The sequence below is a fragment of the Salminus brasiliensis genome, chromosome 2 (assembly GCF_030463535.1).
Source record: "Salminus brasiliensis chromosome 2, fSalBra1.hap2, whole genome shotgun sequence".
NCBI lineage: Eukaryota > Metazoa > Chordata > Actinopteri > Characiformes > Bryconidae > Salminus > Salminus brasiliensis.
The window spans coordinates 23,101,133-23,118,718 of record NC_132879.1 but is presented as its reverse complement, the minus strand read 5'-3'; the positions used below and the strand labels follow the sequence as shown (position 1 = coordinate 23,118,718).

General features: G+C 43.6%; 1 protein-coding gene across 2 annotated transcripts in view; it reads left to right on the top strand.

Moving 5' to 3' along the window:
- roraa (RAR-related orphan receptor A, paralog a) overlaps nt 1-17,586 on the top strand; it is a 303,424-nt gene that overhangs the window by 210,303 nt on the left and 75,535 nt on the right. Inside the window, exon 1 of one of the 2 annotated variants that reach the window (XM_072670831.1) lies at nt 14,447-14,572. The exons of the other annotated variant lie outside the window; for it this stretch is intronic. Within the exon in view, the coding sequence (XP_072526932.1) occupies nt 14,542-14,572 (31 nt within the window). The 5' untranslated portion in view covers nt 14,447-14,541. Of the gene's footprint in view, nt 1-14,446; nt 14,573-17,586 lie in introns of those variants that run through there. 2 annotated transcript variants of the gene reach the window in all.

Here is a 17,586-nt window from a genome sequence, read left to right as displayed (position 1 = left end):
CTTTGTGCTTATGAGATACTGTTCAGTGAAAACATCAGCACACAACATGCATTATTTGTGTTTATTCACCATCAGGAAATTAATGAGTAAGAAAGATATCAGTGTGTTTTTATAATTGGGGTTTGGACTGAAGAACACAGGATCAGTGAATAGCAGCCATTTCACTGTCACCAACTACCACACTGCTGTATTTCGCACTACATAGTAGAGACACAGAGTCATGCAGAGCCACATAACATTGTTTTCCTTTAGAAATGCAAACTCTTTGGATATTTCATGATGATTGGACCAATAGAAATAGTGGAAAGTTTGACCTTTTGACATGTTTTAACATGAACAAGTTTTACTACTTTCTACTTTGTCACTGTCAGATCAAAACCTCATCCCCTGCCTTTAGAGAGAGAAGGGAAAAACCTAAATTTAGTATAATAACATTTTATTACAAATAATTGTGGAGTGTTTCTATTGGTCCGTTAATTATAAAATTATTAATGACTCAGTGTGAGTCATATCTGCCAGTTAGATATTATGGCAAAAAGTGAAAAACATCAGAAATAGAGAGAGATTTGTATGTGACCATGAAGACTTCTACAGCACTACTGTTTAGATAGAACCCAAAAGTCAAGGTATATAAAAATTCAGTGGGGTTTCCTTTCATACTGTGACGTAGTTGTTTCGCACTGGGTATTATAGGAGGAGTGAAACATGATATCTTTGTTTTTTATTATTTTTCTTCCCCCACTGATATAGAATGACGTCCCAAAAAATCAACAGACATTTTAGATTATAAGAAAACAACACTTTTGTCTTTAAATAATATGATATGATAAAGTGAACGTAATTTGACCAGGAACATGAAAAATATAGTTTCAGATTGAGCCCTCATTGACTACTACTGTGTAACTACTGAGAAGTACGGGACTTTCTACATTCTCTCAGTTCATTCAGGAGGTTCATTCAGGTGTTTTCCTCCACATTGCCCAAGATGTGAGACGTGTGCTTTGAGCGATGCAGAGTTGCATACATGTCAGTGACGAGTCAACATGCCGACCTTCCTACCCATGGCCGCGCCGGGCAAACTTAAAGGTGCTGTGAAAGACTAAAAGTGGGCCATGTGCACGGGCCTCGGCCCGACCTACCTGGCTCAGAGGTTTTTCGGGAGAGAGAGAGAGAGAAAGAGAGTTGTGACAGGCATTTCTCCTCGGTGGAGAACATTACTAATGTGTGTGGGGTGCGAGGGGGAAGCGGGGCCGTGATGAATCGCTCCCACACACCCCTGGCATCCTCATAAGTCAACAGTAAAAGAGAGAAAGGCAGGTACCAGGTACCTCCGACCAGCAACTCTGAAAGAAAAAAAAATAAAATAAAGAGAGAGGGAGGGAGAGCGTGGCAACCCGGGGCCCGACAAAAGGACCAAATCGGAGTTGCTGAATAGCCTGAAGATCTCCCTCAATCTTCAGAGGAAAAGCGGTCCCTCCGGTGGGCTCTTGTTTTAATAGACAGGTCGTTTTAAAAAGAAAGTTATTTTCACTCCAAGACAATGGTGATTTTAATAAATGAGTGTAATATGGGCTAGGGGAGGTGGGAGGCCTCTGTGGTCCATTCCATGAAAAAAAAAGAGAGAGAGGAAAAAAAAAAAAAAAACACAGACCTGTGATTTAAAATAAATTAGCCTTAGCAGAGAGAGGCAAGTTGTGGCAAGTAACACATTAGCATGTTGTAAAACACGTTTCATTGTATGACTAAGAGAATCAAGTGAATAATCGAGAGAATCTCTGATCAAAAAGGTGTATGTAGGCATTTGAACACAGTGCACACGCTCCAGTTCATTATCCTTGAATTAAATCCTCTACTTTTAAATGACTGCATTTTTACAGTCATGTGCATAAATCAGGACACCCCTTGAAAACCTTTGTCATTAGCATATTTAAACATATGGACATCTGATCTTCAGTTTAATAATACAGAGAGATTAAGTTATATAATTAGACATGCCAGATGTCTAGAAATGTCTTTACAAAATGTAAAATGTAATTAAACAGAAAAATGATTTCTTCTGAGGAAAAAACATCCCCACTTTATTACTACTTAAAACATCTAAAATTAAGGGGAGAGCCTGTCTGTAGCCTCAGATACCTCAGATACAGGACTTTTAAAGTCGTAGCAGATTATAAAACGACTTCCTGATTTTTACAAAAGTAAACAATTAGGGATCTTCCACTTGCCCCATGACGTCAACCTAATGCTGGACAGAACCGGAAACGGCAAACCCCAAAATTTGCCCCATTTGCCTTGTCCCACAATGAAGGAAATGTGAAAACCTTTAGGTAAGGTTGTGAGTGGAAATATGGAGTTAGCATGGTCTGTCCAGACTGCAAAGGCAGTCACAAGTGTGTAACACAGCACATGTTGGAGGCTACCCTACATACGAGGCAGATGTTGCTTTCTTATATGAATCGGTTCCACCTTAAATGGTGCTGCAGTATTAGACATGTAGCTACTAGTGCCAGAATGTAGCTGCTGCATCATTTAAGGTGGAACGTAAAATGCCTAATAACTGCTTGCTTAACATGCTGCACTTTTCATGTCTCAGTTGTCTTTGGCTATGGACGGGACCCTGACTGGCCAAAAATTGGAGTCAGTGCCTCCCCACGCTACTCGATTCTCTCGCCAACTGTTGACTCCAAATGACCAAAAAAATCTGCAGATTAGAGCAAACCAGTACAGACTCAGCCAGACAGAGAATCGGGGGAATCGGGTTAACACTGCATAGTGTAAACCAAGCTGTATTTAAATCTCATACATTTCCTTTGGTTTGTTCTTGATTGTGTGAGTGGTTTCACCATGGCCGGATCCCAAGAGCTCTCTGAGGCCTTCAGAAAGAAGGCTGTAGATCCAACATGGCCAGGTCAGCTTTTCTTAGCACGTTCAGCCCAAGACCAGAATGCAAGAAGCCAACAATCCTAGAATGTTAACACAGGTCCTCTACAGGTAGCTCCTGCCAAAGTTGATGTCAAAGTACAGCATCTAGCATCAGAAAAAGACTGCACACGTTTGATCTTTATGAAAGGAGTGTAATCTTCTTATTCTCTTCTCCTACAAGCCAGAAGGTTAACTATTTTACTTTACCTGCTTCCCTCCCTTTGGATGTTGTTGTTCAGAGCCCAGGGCGTGAGTGTGTGTGTATGTGTGTACATGGAATGCGAGTGTGTTTCTCTGACGTGGGGTCATCCATCACATGCTCCAGGGGGTCTCCCTGGTATGCTCCTCAATAATGAACTTCATTCGTTAAGTTCTCCTACTCAAAGGCCACGCTCCCCCGCTGCCCTTTTCAGCCGCCGATGCTGCTCTTAGCGTGAGCCGCAGCGGCGCAGCGGAAAAACCCATAATCATGCTTTTCCCTGCCACAGTCGCGAGCCTGCGCCACATGAAGGATAAGCACCACCATTACCAATCCCTCATGCCTAGTTATGGCCATAATTATCACGCCCAAAATCACCTGCCCTACTTCACATGGGAAAGGAAGGCACGAGCAGCCCCCTAATAAACCCCCCTTCCCTTCCCTCCACCACTCCTCCCTCAGTTCTGGTCAAGGCTATAGGGAGAGAAAGAGAGATGGGACTTTGGCTTTTTTACGTTCTTTGGGAGAAGGACTAGAAGTGAGGGATCATTAGAATGGAGGGAGATGCTGTGCTTCCTCAGCCTTTCACACATGCTGCGGTGTCTGCCGCCTTCTCTGTCTCCTCTCTGCACCATCTCCGTTGTGAAAGCTGGTGTTCTTGTCCTCCACCACTCGGAGACAGGAAGAACCCTTGTCTTGTGCTGTGCTGCAGTGATTTAATTACATCAATGCTGCTTTGAATCGATTTACGACCCAGAACAGCTGCGTAGTTCCATGTGGATGGGACACGATACGCTATTTAACCTTGGCAAGAAATGTGTACTCCCAGGTTTCAAGACTGTTTAACTTCCGAAGCTAAAAATAAATACCTTACCTGTAGATGTTTAAAACCTGCAGAAGTGATGCACTGTTTAACGTAAAAAACAACATGATGTCATTTTAACTTAAATTAAAGCAACATTAGGTCGCCTTGGGCCTTAAAACTACAGCTTCAGAATCATGCTGATGCTCCACTGACTGGTAACAGAGACGTTATAAATGAGAAGGCCATCTACCAGGAATTCTTGTAACGCTCAACATGGCGTCTGTTTACTTATAAAGCCCCGCCCTTCAACAAAAAGAGCCAACCAGCTTGCAGGTTACGGCGCGACATGCACCCCCCCCCCTCGATGTGGAGATCTTCACAAGCGAGAACAAGCCAAAGCCTGTTTGAATGATTTTGTGTAGTGTTGAGACAAATGCTACAAACAATTATGGATTTTGTCAGATTGTATCAGTATTAGGACTTTGCTTGTAATAGAGAGAATAGTGTCTCATTGCCTTTCCAGCCCAGGAAAGCTGCTACTGCAACATTGGTGAAGCGACACGAGACACCTCACAAGAACTCTGTTTAACCTGAATCACATTTGTGTAACATCCTGTAGCATTACTCAGCATCAGTCCACATGCTTCCTTCACTTTAGCTTGTCAACAAATGCACGTGTAAAGCTATACATTAGGAGGAGCCCCAACTGTATGGCGAGCCCAGGAGTAAAAAAAAAAAATGCAGATTTTCACATAATGCTGCTTTACTGCTGAGATTTAGGCGAACAGCTTCTCTCACCAACTACAAAACAAGCAAATCCAGGCATTCTTTTTTTTGGAGGGTAGTTCTCAAATCAGCCTAGTGTTTTTTTTTTGTTTTGTTTTTTTTTAACTAATATCACACATTGACTGTTGATGTTTCTCCCTAATTACTTTTTTCAGTGGTTCTTTGAATGATTTAGTATAAGAAACCATAGTGAACAATATTTGAATTGAGATTTGTGAGTATGAAGAACCTTTAAATGGCTAAAGAACCTAAAGTGAATATTGCTTAGACCTTTAGACCCAGGTTCTTTACACTCATACATCACTATTACAAATATGGAACCAAAGGTGTTTCAAGCACCTTTATTTTTAAGAGTCACCCTTTATATCTCCGACTTGGTGCACATTTGCTTAGTGAATGTTCAGCATGTAGCTTCATAGTGGGCATGACACAAGTTGTTTCAGTGCCACATATCAGTCATCTGATTGGTTGCGGCTCAGAGAAAGAGAGAGTCTGGTGTGCTTCATCAGTTCAGTGTGTCGGCTTTATGAAACATCCTATTTGATGTGAATTGTCCAACAGAATGAAACTATGTAAGTGATCTCTCTCTCTCTCCCTCTCCTCTCTAATCTCATAAACATATTTGTTTGTCTCTTTCCCCATATCAGAAAATATGGAACTGCCCAGAGACAAAGGAATTGGTTTGACATCCTCTACTCTATTAAAACTAACGGAGCGATGACAACAGCAGCAGCAACAGCTCCCAAATAGCTGCTTGGGGCCATGTTGTGTTTTCAATTAGAGCACGCACAAGAGGACTTTAATGCTTATCAAATTGTTTACTGCCAAACGTCTCCATATTATTAATACCTGGAAGGGTCCAAATTTAATTTGGAGTAAACACGCTCTCTTGTGCCGAGAAGGATCTCTGATTGTTTAAGCAACCCGTCAAACAGAGAACTTTGTCTCTAGGACCCCTTTCTGTTTTTTGTTCTCTTCACGAAGGATGGAAATCATGTTTGTTTGGCCTCCATGATTAATGCCCGGTCACCAGACGTAGCCATAGAAGTTTGTTTGAACACTGAAAATTTGTTTGAATAACTGAAAATTATCCCTGTGTATCAGTTAATGTGGTCGTACTCTCCAGTGTCTCACAAACCACTCCTATAATTATATTAGAACAGTCGATGATGGAAGAGGCATTCCAGGCCGGCTTTTCTGGATGCTCTCGCTCTAGAAATATTTCTCACATGAGTGTAGGAGTGCATTGATCTACACTCTAATGCACTCTAATGATGCTAGTAGAAATGGTTCTTGTTCTGCCTTGAACTAAAGCCACTCTACTGGTGGAGGCTTCGAACAACAAAGGTAGTTACATGGGTAGGAAGAGACGATAGGCTGATAGCAGGAGCAGAGAAGTTTCTTTCCAGAAGCAGGCCGAATATTACGCCCTCGGAATTTAGACACCCAGCATCCTGTCACATTTCAGCCAAGCTTTCTTCACCATATCTAAATCTTCTCCTGCATCCTCTGTTTGAACTGCCGTCGTAATGGTTTGCTTTCCCTCTAAGAAAAGAAGTCCAATAGTCTTGTCTATTTATCCTGGAAATAGATATTCCCCTTGTTGTCGGAGTGATTTATTGAAGTCCTCCTCGCAGGTGGAGGCTACAGGAAATTGCCTGGAATGGCTTTAAATTGGTTTATGATTGTCTCATACGGGTTTGTGCTTTTTATGGGTTGATATTGTGCTTCTGCTCTCTTTGGCATTTATATTAAAATGATCTGTTCCGTTATCATCATCGAATACATTCATGACTTCTTTAATTCTAAAGCCATATGAAGATGCTGCTATAGTGTCAAACCTCCGGCTGTGCGCCTATATCCTGATATAGGCACTAAAATGATGGTTGTAATGGTTAGCAGTGATTATGAGGTGGTCATGAGTTTGAGAGGATTCCTCGTGATCTTTGAAGAGCCTGTGATGAGCTCTGGGATGCTCTGTGTGTCTCTCTTTCTGGCTGTGTGCAGCTCTCATTCTCTTCTCTATTAGTCCCCATTCAGAGGAACATGCTGTAGAGTTTAGTGGGAGATGGGGAGTGAGTGATTGGTATGGAGTGGCGTGTAAACATGTTTGTTTTTCTCCCTGCTTGTGCGGCCTGGATGTGCCGAGCGCACTGTGTGTGAAGTGCATCTCACTGTGGACGAGGAGGAAAGGGGATATTGTCCTGCAGTCCATTAAGGTATAAGATAGTATGTACTCAAGAGTGCATTAAGAGCACTAACTGTAGAGAGCTATTGTACGTTCCCTCTCTCTACAGCTTTCTCCCTCTCTGTGTTTTTGTTTGTTTGTTTGTTTGTTTCTCTGTTTTTATCTACATTTACTTTACAGGATTTGGCTGACACTCTTCTCCACAGCCGATTACATTCGAATCATGTGTCACAGGTAGCCCAATGTAGCATTAGGATTTTTGCCCAAGAACTCTTATTGGTGTAGCGTGTCCCAGTCTGCCATGCCTGTCTCTCTCCCTCCCTCCCTCTTTCTGTCTCTCTCGCTCCCTCTTGCTCTCTGTATCTCTAGGCTGCTTTGTTGTTAGCAGTTCAGAGATGCCGGGCAGGACGAGCAGTGGCCCAACTAATAAGGGCTGAAATCTCGTGCCACCGCAGCGACGTCCACCATACATCTGGGAGCACAAACACACCAGACTGTTCTGGGAGAGCAGTGTAGAACCATTTTTCAGATGAGCTTCCTTTGGAAAAAAAATGTGTGAGATGATCGGACTAGCCGTAGGGCCAGTTATTTCTCCAGTCACCGACCACCTGTGCCAACTGATAAGAGAACTCATGGCTTGATTTGTCATTGTTTATCTGAAAGCTTTTCCATCACTTCTTCCTTTTACATTTTTGGCTTTAGTGATGTTCTAACTTTTCCACCTCGTCCCAGTGTTTTTTAATATTTATATTTTTTCGAATTGTGGGCTTTTTCCATTCAGTTCTGCCTCTCTGTGTATTTCTCTCTCTCTCTCTCGCTTTCTGCATCTCTCTTTCAGTCTGTGTATCTCTCTTTCTCTCCCTGTATCTCTCTCTGTGGGGCTGTGTTACAGTGGAGGATCAGCTGTGTGTGTGCTCAGGCCGTGCGTGGGATGGCTACTGACAGACTGCTAATGAGACCATTATCGGCTGCGGTCCTCTGCTCTCTCCTCCGGGGCTCCGGTGGATGCTCTGCGTCTCCTCTCAATTGAATTCCATCCCACAGGGCTTGTTTACAATAAATACATTGGCTCGAATTAATCAGAACAGAAGCGGCAGACACTTTACTGCGGCCGGCATTTATCCACACAGGCAGTGGAGTCATCCCACCTCTAGCCCACTCAGAACTGCCGAACGCATGGTGGCTGAAGGTAGTGGACTTACACTGACACTGACTGTTGTTTTCTATACCGGATAAAAAATGAGAATCAGAGAGTTCCTGGTGGTGATGCATTTGCCTGAATGGCTTATCTTCATTCTGTTATATTATGTCATTGAAGTGACTGATCAAATAAACAACTCAAACAAAGTACATCCTCATGTGTAGAGGCTTGGAAATAAGTTTATGCAAGTGGCTAACCCCCACCCCCCCAATAGCAATAATTAACAGCAATGTGGTTTATGAAGGTAAGCTCTGCATGGGTGGTGATCAGCCAAGACATGGAAAGTTCAAGCTTTAAGTTCATGGCCACTACAATTTCAGCTAGAGTGTCAGAAACCACATACAGTAACATCAAAATGTTTGGGCACCCCTTGTTAACATTTCTATATGTTTGACCTCCAAAACATTGCTTTGAACAGCTCCAGAGTAGAAAATGGGTGGCCCATGCATAGGTTGGGCACTCAAAGGAATTTGAGATCTCAGATTGCTTAGACCAAGGTCTCAGGGCTTGATAGGGCTATGGCTTGTTCACATTCATTGTCATGGAAGACCAGGTGATAAAATGTCTAACCTGACTCCTCAAACCATATTCCAGCAATAATCAACCATGGGCTTCTCTGAGCAACTGTACTTTGAAAATTCAAAGAATTAAGCCCCTCAGAGCAGGAGAAGACTCTAAGAAGATCTCAGGAGTGATTTCAGGTCGCTGTTTCCTCAGTTTGTACTGCAATGAATAAATGGCAGAAACAGTGAAGGTGAGGTTGAGGGCTGGAAGACCATGACATTTCTCTAAAACAACTGCTTGTTGGATTGCTAGGAAGGTGAATCAAAACACCCATTTGACTGCAAAAGACCTTCAGGAAGATTAAGCCGCCTCAGGAGTGCTGGTGCACCGTTTTACTGTGCCGTGATACTTGCACAAATATGACAGAATAGAAGAGTCATCAAAATGTAGTGCCCACACAGTTCCTCAATCTAAACATCATCAGCACTCTGTGGATAGACCTCAATGAACAGTGCATGCAAGACAGCTCAAACACCTCATATCTTACATAAGCCTTTTTGTTTTAATCAAAACTTCCCCAAAACAAGAGCTGAAAGACTCTTAGCTGCTACAAAAAGCTTCAACAAGCTGTGATACTTGCTATAGGAGTGGTGGGATGAGATACTGACCATTTGCTTCTGGCCCTTTTCTATTTTTTGTTTTACATTGAAACTATGGAAATAATAATGATTATTCTTGCTTAAAATATTAAAGGAACATGTCATCTTTAACCTTAAGCCTTTTGGATATTGTTATATAATATTGGATATAACTGGGGTTTTTTTGTTCACTTAGCTATTCACACTAACATACATTTTGACCAGGGATGCCCAAACTTTAATATGCCACTGTAAGCAAGTCTGCTTAGTTTTAGCCTCTATATAGAATCACTTTAGAATCGGAAGCGTACTTTGGATAGCAAACATGTATTGATTGATCAGCTTGTTTTGTTGAAAATTCTTTAAATCTGACATGCACAGCTTTAAAACACGTTTGGGTTAGACAATGCAGGATGCACGAAACCAGCCTGGTAGCAGCTGCGCTCATTACCACATTGACACCAGTTCTTTCTCGGACGGATTGGAAAAGCCCCGTTTACTCTTCCTGTAGCGAGAAAGTGAGAAAGAGACATGAGAGCTCGCCAGCAACATGAAAATTACCAAAAGGAAGGACTGCGTCTTCTTGAATTTGACGTCTTCTTGAAATCTACTTATTTTGCCCCCACAATTGTATGGGATTCTTTAACAAAACAACCTCTCTTTATCCCTTTGAGTCTAAGACACTCTTTCAGTGTTACTGATTTTTTAAGACCTTATTCTGTATACTGTATTCTTGCTTTCATGCAAAAACCTTATGTCTCTAAAATGAATGACAAATTTACAGGAGATGAAAAAAAACCTTCTTAACTTTCAATGGAAAAAGAATTTATTCCAAGTCATTCTGGAACATTCCTACTAATCCATTCATCATTGACTTCTGACATAATGTAAATAACAACTTCCAGATTCACATAGGTGTTTTGCATGACAGCGGAAAATGTAATGTAGCGTAAATGTAAATGTACCTCAGTTCTGATTGGCTGCTTTGTGATGGCCTCATTCAAAAAAGCTAGACTGGAACACTCATTATAATGTCAACAGGGAGGAGCCGGCTAAACTGCTGTAGGCTGAAGACATCACAAAAGCAGTAAATTAAAAATCAAGCTGATTTGGCAGTGTCCATATCATCACTGTCATGCAAAAACCTTGTATCTCCATTTTTTTTTTTTCTTCCAATTTTCAGTTTTGACGTCATGTGAATTTGACGCATGGACCAATACGAATGCTGCAAAATAGCTTAAAATGAATAATTTTGTTTTACACTGACATTGACTACATTAAAAGGCGGCTATTAGTTTCTCCTAGAAAGTTGTCATTTTGGAGAGAAGTTTTTTTTTTTTTTTATCAGCCACAATGTATAGCTGTTATGGTTTGGGAGGAGAATTAGACATTAGAAATGTCCTGCAATGCAGTGTTTACTCTCTATATTAAGATCTTATCTTGGAAAATCAAGTAATTTTTTTCCCATGATCTGGGCTTTGAAAGAGGTATGTGATAAGACAATGCAATGCATGTCTCGCTCAAAGCAATACTAAGAAATAGGTGGTGCTGACGTGTGCTTGTGGTGTTTCTTGGAATACATCTCTATTATTGTGGGCTGCATCCGCATGTTCACACACACACACACACACACACACACACACACACACACACACACACACAGACGGACACATGCACACCCAGGCAGACAAATGTTCCACTCTCCCTTTCGTCTATCACTCTCTTGGTCTTTGTCTCAGAAGCACCGAAATGCAGATATACGTATGTACATATTTTTGCATTATAGATAACCACCATTTAGTCTAAACTAAGGTTATCCTACTGTGATCTGGGGACTATGGGAGATAAGGCCTGTGTATGTGTGTGTGCTTCTGTGTGCGTGTGTGCCTTTTTCTGCCTCCACACACACACATACAGCGCTGTTCCTCTGCCCAGAGGCTACAGCATGCTGTTTTGTAAGCCTTTTCTCTCAGCGGCTCCTGTTTGAACCGTTGCTGCCGCTGCACCCCTCTGCAGTCCTCTGCCAACCACAAGAACAGCAGTGCTGCAGAGCTGGCAGTTGAACCCCAGCACTCATCTAAAGAGCACAGTGCCTCTGTGGTCAGCAAGCACACCGCCTGACATAATACACTGTTCAAAAATAAAGCCACCAATAACAAGTGATGACTTAAAAGAACCACCGAGGTTGAGGGAGCAAATGGGGAACACCTCTGACCTCCATGTTTCGGACTGACCTTTCAGTGTCATGCCCAGGCAAGGACAACATACTGTACCAATAAGAGAGCAAGAATCCTAATGCTACATTGACGTACCTCTGTAACATAATTTAACTGTGTGTTGCTCTGAATAAGTACTGACCAAATGCCATAGATGTAATAATTAGAACCACTTTTAGAAACCGGGGGAATAAACTCAGTGTAAAGCCAAAAACACATAGATAACATAGACAGACACGTTATCTAACGCCCTCCTCAACAGACAGCCATACATTACCTCCATAAGCTAAGGCTAATATCAACAATACTCGCAGAGCCAGCCCTGTTGTTCCAAACGTATAGCGTTAAATACGTTAGTTCTGCAGCAAGACACTTTAGCAACTTTCTAGAATATGACATCTAATCTATTATCTCAGCTGTTAGTGTTAGCTAGAGCTAAACAGGCAAGGAAATACAGAGCTGGCGTCATTATTTCTGTAGTTTTAACATTGCACTGTTAATTAATCCATCTTTTAGCAAACCCTTTGTTGCTCGTTCTGCGTTGTACTGACCCAGGTTGGAAAAGCAGTTAGTTAGCAAGTTAGACACAAAGTCATTAGCACGCGCGTAACCTACAGGTTTTTGCTGGCTGCAGCTGGAAGGTTGCCATTAAAACACACAAAATACACTTCTGAGGCTATGAAGAGATTTGTGCTGGTCTGTGCAGCCCACAGCACAGCTTCGCTCTTAGCTCTCACATAGTGCTAGTCGGTCCAGGAAGGGAAAATGCCATCTTCATCATTCCAATGAGGCAGCTTGTGATGTAAGAAAAACAAGCCAAATCTTAAAGACGTTTGAATGCCCTGCATGAAGTCCTAGGCAGTCCACAAGTCCAAACTGACAGGGTTGTTTAATTTCACAGTTTGTGGGTTGGTAGGAACTCCAGATACCCAAATATGTGTGCACAAGCACTGGAAAGTGTCTTACCTTAGTCTGTAAAGAAGTAGGGAGGCTTGCAAAATTGTGGCTGAGGAGAGTTGCACTTGCAAGGCTTAAGGCCCACACTTAGGTTCCTCACTCTCATATCTACAGTACTGTCATAATTAACACTCGCTTCATATGCCCTGAAATAGAACCCTGTGGGACTCAAACATATGCCAAATGATTCATGCTTTCTGCATTAGGTTTAATAACTGAATGATAAACACAGGGTTCATTGGGGTTGGAGAACCCCCAAACCATGCAAATACCCTATGCCAATAAAACGTTCTCCTAGAACTGTAAATCCAAGCCTGGAACGATATAGCAACTTTTATTTGTATCAGCGTACAAGCTCCCCAAGGCACGCGTTGAACCTGGACGGTGTGCCGATTTTCTGCTGTGATACGCCTCATTTGCTAATCAAGGCAGCAGAATCATATTTTGTTTATTATGCAGCGCTGGATGACGGATTATTGTTGACATAGCATGAGCTAATTTATTTCTGCTGCTTCTAATTGATCGTGCGGGAGGTTGTGATCAGATGGTAATTTTGGCCCTTTGCGGCGTCTGCTGTGGCGAACACATTTGCATTGCTTTCCTCCAGCAGGCCCAAAACACTGCTGTAGGTGTCTGCCATTGAACCGGCACTGGTGTATTGTTGCCATTACAAATAAAGAAAGAAAAGGCCGGGCTGACAGAAAGGATATATATATATATATATATATATATATATATATATATATATATATATATATATATATATATATATATATTTGAGCTGTAAAGATTAAGTAACTGATGTTGCTTCTCCTCTCCAGCACGAGTTGTTTTTCATGAGTGGAGCGAATAATAGCTCATCATTTAAAATGACATTTCTTTTTTATTAGGCACATTAATGACTTTGATCGCACTTGATTGGGTAAACAAATGTGCAGATATGTCATTTATTTATGTCGATGGCGAGTACAAATGAGAACGGGCTTATTCATGGAAATTCAAAATGGAGCCGGATTGGTGGCCAAAGACGGCTTACTCTGAGAGCAGAATCAGTGGGAGCCAACTGGTTAGGAGGCTGAGCAGATTATTAGAGAGAGGGAGAGAGAGAGGGACGGGGAGGAGAGAGGGGGGTGGGGGGCAAGGATGAGTGAGGATTTCAGATGCAGTAATGGAGGGAGAGAAATTGAAAAGGTTGGCTAGATAGTTAAACTCATCAGACAGTTGTGTGGTGGATAGAACCCCACCACCCCCACCACCCCCACCACCACCCCCCACTCTGCTATCTGCTGGAGCTCAGCTGCCGGGGCAGCCAGAGCGAGCCCCACTGCCAGCAGGCAGGAGAGAGAGAGGAGAAAGGAACCAGCCTGCTGGAGTGAGGTCACGAGATCGGCCAGCATCTCACTCTCTCTCTCACTCTCTCTCTCTCCCTCTCACTGTCTCTCTCTCGCTCATACACACACACTCGCTCCCTCCCTCCCTCCCTCTGGAAACATCTGGAGGTACATTCAGGCTCATCTGCCCCCTCATTAATATCAGCATGACCAGAGAGGGACGGGGGAGTAAAGAGGGAGAGATAGGGGAGAGAGAGCACAGGAAAGACAAGACATAGAGATACAGAAACTGGTACCATAAAACAGTCGAGAAACACGGTCTAAAGCTCACACTCTTCTCACATTTCACCGTTTGTCTCTCCTTTTTCTTCTATGGCTCCGTTTTCTCCTTCGCCGCGTGAGTCTGTATGGAGAATAAAAGGCTGCCACTGTTATGGCTTTATTTCTCGCTCACCTGCGATAAGGCAGAGCAGACGACACACACACACACACACACACACACACACACACACACACACACACACACCGACTGAAAACATCCTCTACCGCTCTAGAGCCGCCGCTCTGCTCCGCAGTCAGTCAGAGGCATCTCTTCCCTCTCATTGGCCGCCCCCTGTGTCAGTCAGGGCCGGCGGGCGGGGCCTCGGGGCTCACGTCACAGTCACATGGAGTGTGGTGTGGTGGCGCGAGGGAGCCGGAGCGGCAGAGCTGTGCTGGCCAGCTGCTGCTCAAACAGCAGGGGGAGGCTTTCGCTCGCGCCGCGCCTGCTGCTCGCCCATGGACCGCCGAGCTTAATGATGTATTTTGTGATTTCAGCGATGAAAGGTAAGAGGAAGGATGGCATGCTGGCTTTCTTTTTTTTTCTTTTTTTTTTTTTAGCTACCCCGCTACATAACCAGCGCGAGCAGGGCTGAGTAACAAGTAGAGCCGCCAAGGCTGGTGCTATTCACAGTCTGCCAACTCTCTCCGGTGCAGCGACTTGCTTGAAAGGAGTGGGTGTGTATGTGAGCGAGTGTGTGTGTGTGTGTGCGTGCATGCATGCATGCGTGCGTGCGTGTGTTGTGTACGTTTGTGCATGTGTGCAAGAGTGCCGCTCGCTTGTGACCGTGTTTACCGGTGGAGAATGAAGCTGCAGCAGCAGTATCTGTATTTGTGCACGAGTTCAGGAACAGAGCAAACCAAGTTAGAGCTTTTCAGACGAGAGGAGAGAGAGAGAGAGAGAGAGAGAGAGAGAGAGAGAGAGAGATGTGTCTCGTGGCTGTTGAGTGTAAAGTGAAAATAAGCCAGACTCGTGATGTTTTCTGTTTTTTTCTTGTGTACACTCTGTACAGTAATAGACCTTGTTATTGACCTCACCAGATGGAGCTTATGTATTATATAATATATACATATATATACACTCACATATGATACATACATACATACATACATACATACATGGCACTGTGTATGAATTTGCACGCAGGCAAACTTTCAGGGACGGACAGATTAGACTGAGGAAACAAAATGCAAGGGCGACTCCTTTGAATCTGATCTGGATCCACAGGACTGGAGTGTGTGTGTGTGTGTGTGTGTGAGAGAGAGAGTGAGAGAGCGTTGACTGGAAGAGGTTTGGGTTGATGTTGATGTGTGTTGTGTTCCACTGACCTATTTTTTGGCTGGCGGGTGAGCATGAATGGCCATGAGAGCAGGGCGAGTGCCGCCCCGCCACACTGATGTTGATCCTGCATCCCTAATCCTGCCCCCCCAGCCCCCCAACATCTCTCACACACACACACACACACATCTCACATGGGCACACATAAAACGACCAGCTCATCTTGGGCCCAGCAGGCCAGACAGTAGCACTTACTAAAGCTTCCGTGTTCTGAAATCTTATTGTCTCTCTCTCTCTCTCTCTCTCTCTCTCTCTCTCTCGCTCTCTCTCTCTCGCTCTCGCTCTCACTCCCTCTTTCTCTCCCTCATGCTCACACGTGCAGTACACTCTGAAAAATCTTCAAATGGTTATTTGAATAATGCCATAGAAGGGCCACTGTTGGTTCCGTCTAGAACCATGTAATAGAAGTGTACGAGTGTGAGGAACCGTTTAAAGATCTACAGAACCAAACCTGGTTCTGCTGTGTTATTGTTCCTGTAAGAGTGTACAGTGTAGCTACATCATGCACACACTCCAGGCTTTCGTGCACTTTCCTACTCCTGGTTCCTCCTTTCCGTGCACACACACACACACACACACACACTGTGCACACACACACACACAATGACACTCGCAGCCTGTAGAGCCGGGCACAGGCAGCTGTCATTTTGCATTAGGTGAGTGTGAAGTGGCGGGAATGGAAAAAGTGATTGGGTGTTAGCAGATAGCTGGCTAGCTGTGCTCTTTACACCCTCCTCATCCATACATGAGCTCAGAGACCTCTCCTTCCTTCATTCACCTCACATCCCGGGCTTTCTTTATTCAAGCAGTGCGTTCACGTTATTACAGAGTGTGGTGCCGGGCCGCTCAGCGCAATCCACTTGTGCCTGTGTGGATGTTTGTGTTTATGCCTTGTGATGCTGTGCCAGGGGCACGTGCACTGATCTGTGGCGGTTTGGGGGTAATCATGGCGGGGTTGTTGCTTGTTTTAAAAATAATTCGGTGTCATTTCTTAGTGAGAAAGGCGAAGACGTTCTGAGCCAGTGCACACATGGTTGAAAGCTCACTCAGAGCTGTGTGGTTTGGAGCCTGTCAGTGCAGGGAAGTGTTGGTTTTGTACCTGCTTTTTCGTACCTTTGCAGACAACACTCGTGTGTGTGTGTGTGTGTGTGTGTGTGTGAGAGAGAGAGAGAGAGAGTGTGTGGGGCATGCACATTTTTGCATGTGAGTTTGAGTAGTGTGTAGTGCATAGCTATCAAGCAAGTGTGTGTGTGTGTGTGTGTGTGTGTGTGTGTGTGTGTGTGTGTGTGTGTACACGCTCCACAGCGAGTGGCATGATGGAGCAGGTGTAAAAGATAGCCCCTGACCCAGGGTCTAATGTGTGGGCTGGATTGGAGAGGCTGGCTGGCTGAAAATAGAGCCGAATGCAGGAGACTGGAAGAACACAACACTGTGCGTCTCTCATCTCAGCCCTTCCACACACGCTTTTGCACCACGTAGAGCCTTCTCACACTCTTTATTGCAGCTAACGGAATGAACGGTTTTCCTCGGCTGACTTCTGCTTTGTGCCAAGGAACATTAACCCCTTAAACTCTGCGCTATTATTCGCTTATTAAAGGAATACTCCAGAGTATTTCAGGGTAATCTCTATCGGCTCCATCTGTTTTGCATGGCTGATCACCACAGGCAATAACATCCCTGTGCTTTGAATGGGGTGGGAAACTCATTGACTTACAATGGGCAGTTGATTTAACGTCTATTATAAGTGTGTTTCGAGTCAGTGGGCTTGTCCCCATTATTGTCCATGATAATGGACATATTGTTGCTGTCACTCAAAAAACTTGTTTCTGGAGCAGGAGAGCGAACAAAGACATAACTTTCAGTGGAAGATTTCCTTCCAAGTCAATTTGGAGCATTTCTATTGGTCCATTTATTATAAACCTTTTTGATACAATGGAAAGGACAGTGGCTAGTTTCGGCTAAAAACAGGAGCTAGAGATTACATTTATTACAAAATAAAATTGTGCAGTATTTCTTTAATCTGACAGCTTATCATACAGTAACTGCTGTGATTTGTTCAGTAACCACTATGACACCACTCTGTAAAGTATGTGCTTATGAGAGTGGAAGGAAAGTCTGGATCTGCCACAGTGTCTTTCTTGGGAATGGCTTTGTAGTGTTTGGTTCAGTTGCAGTACAGAGG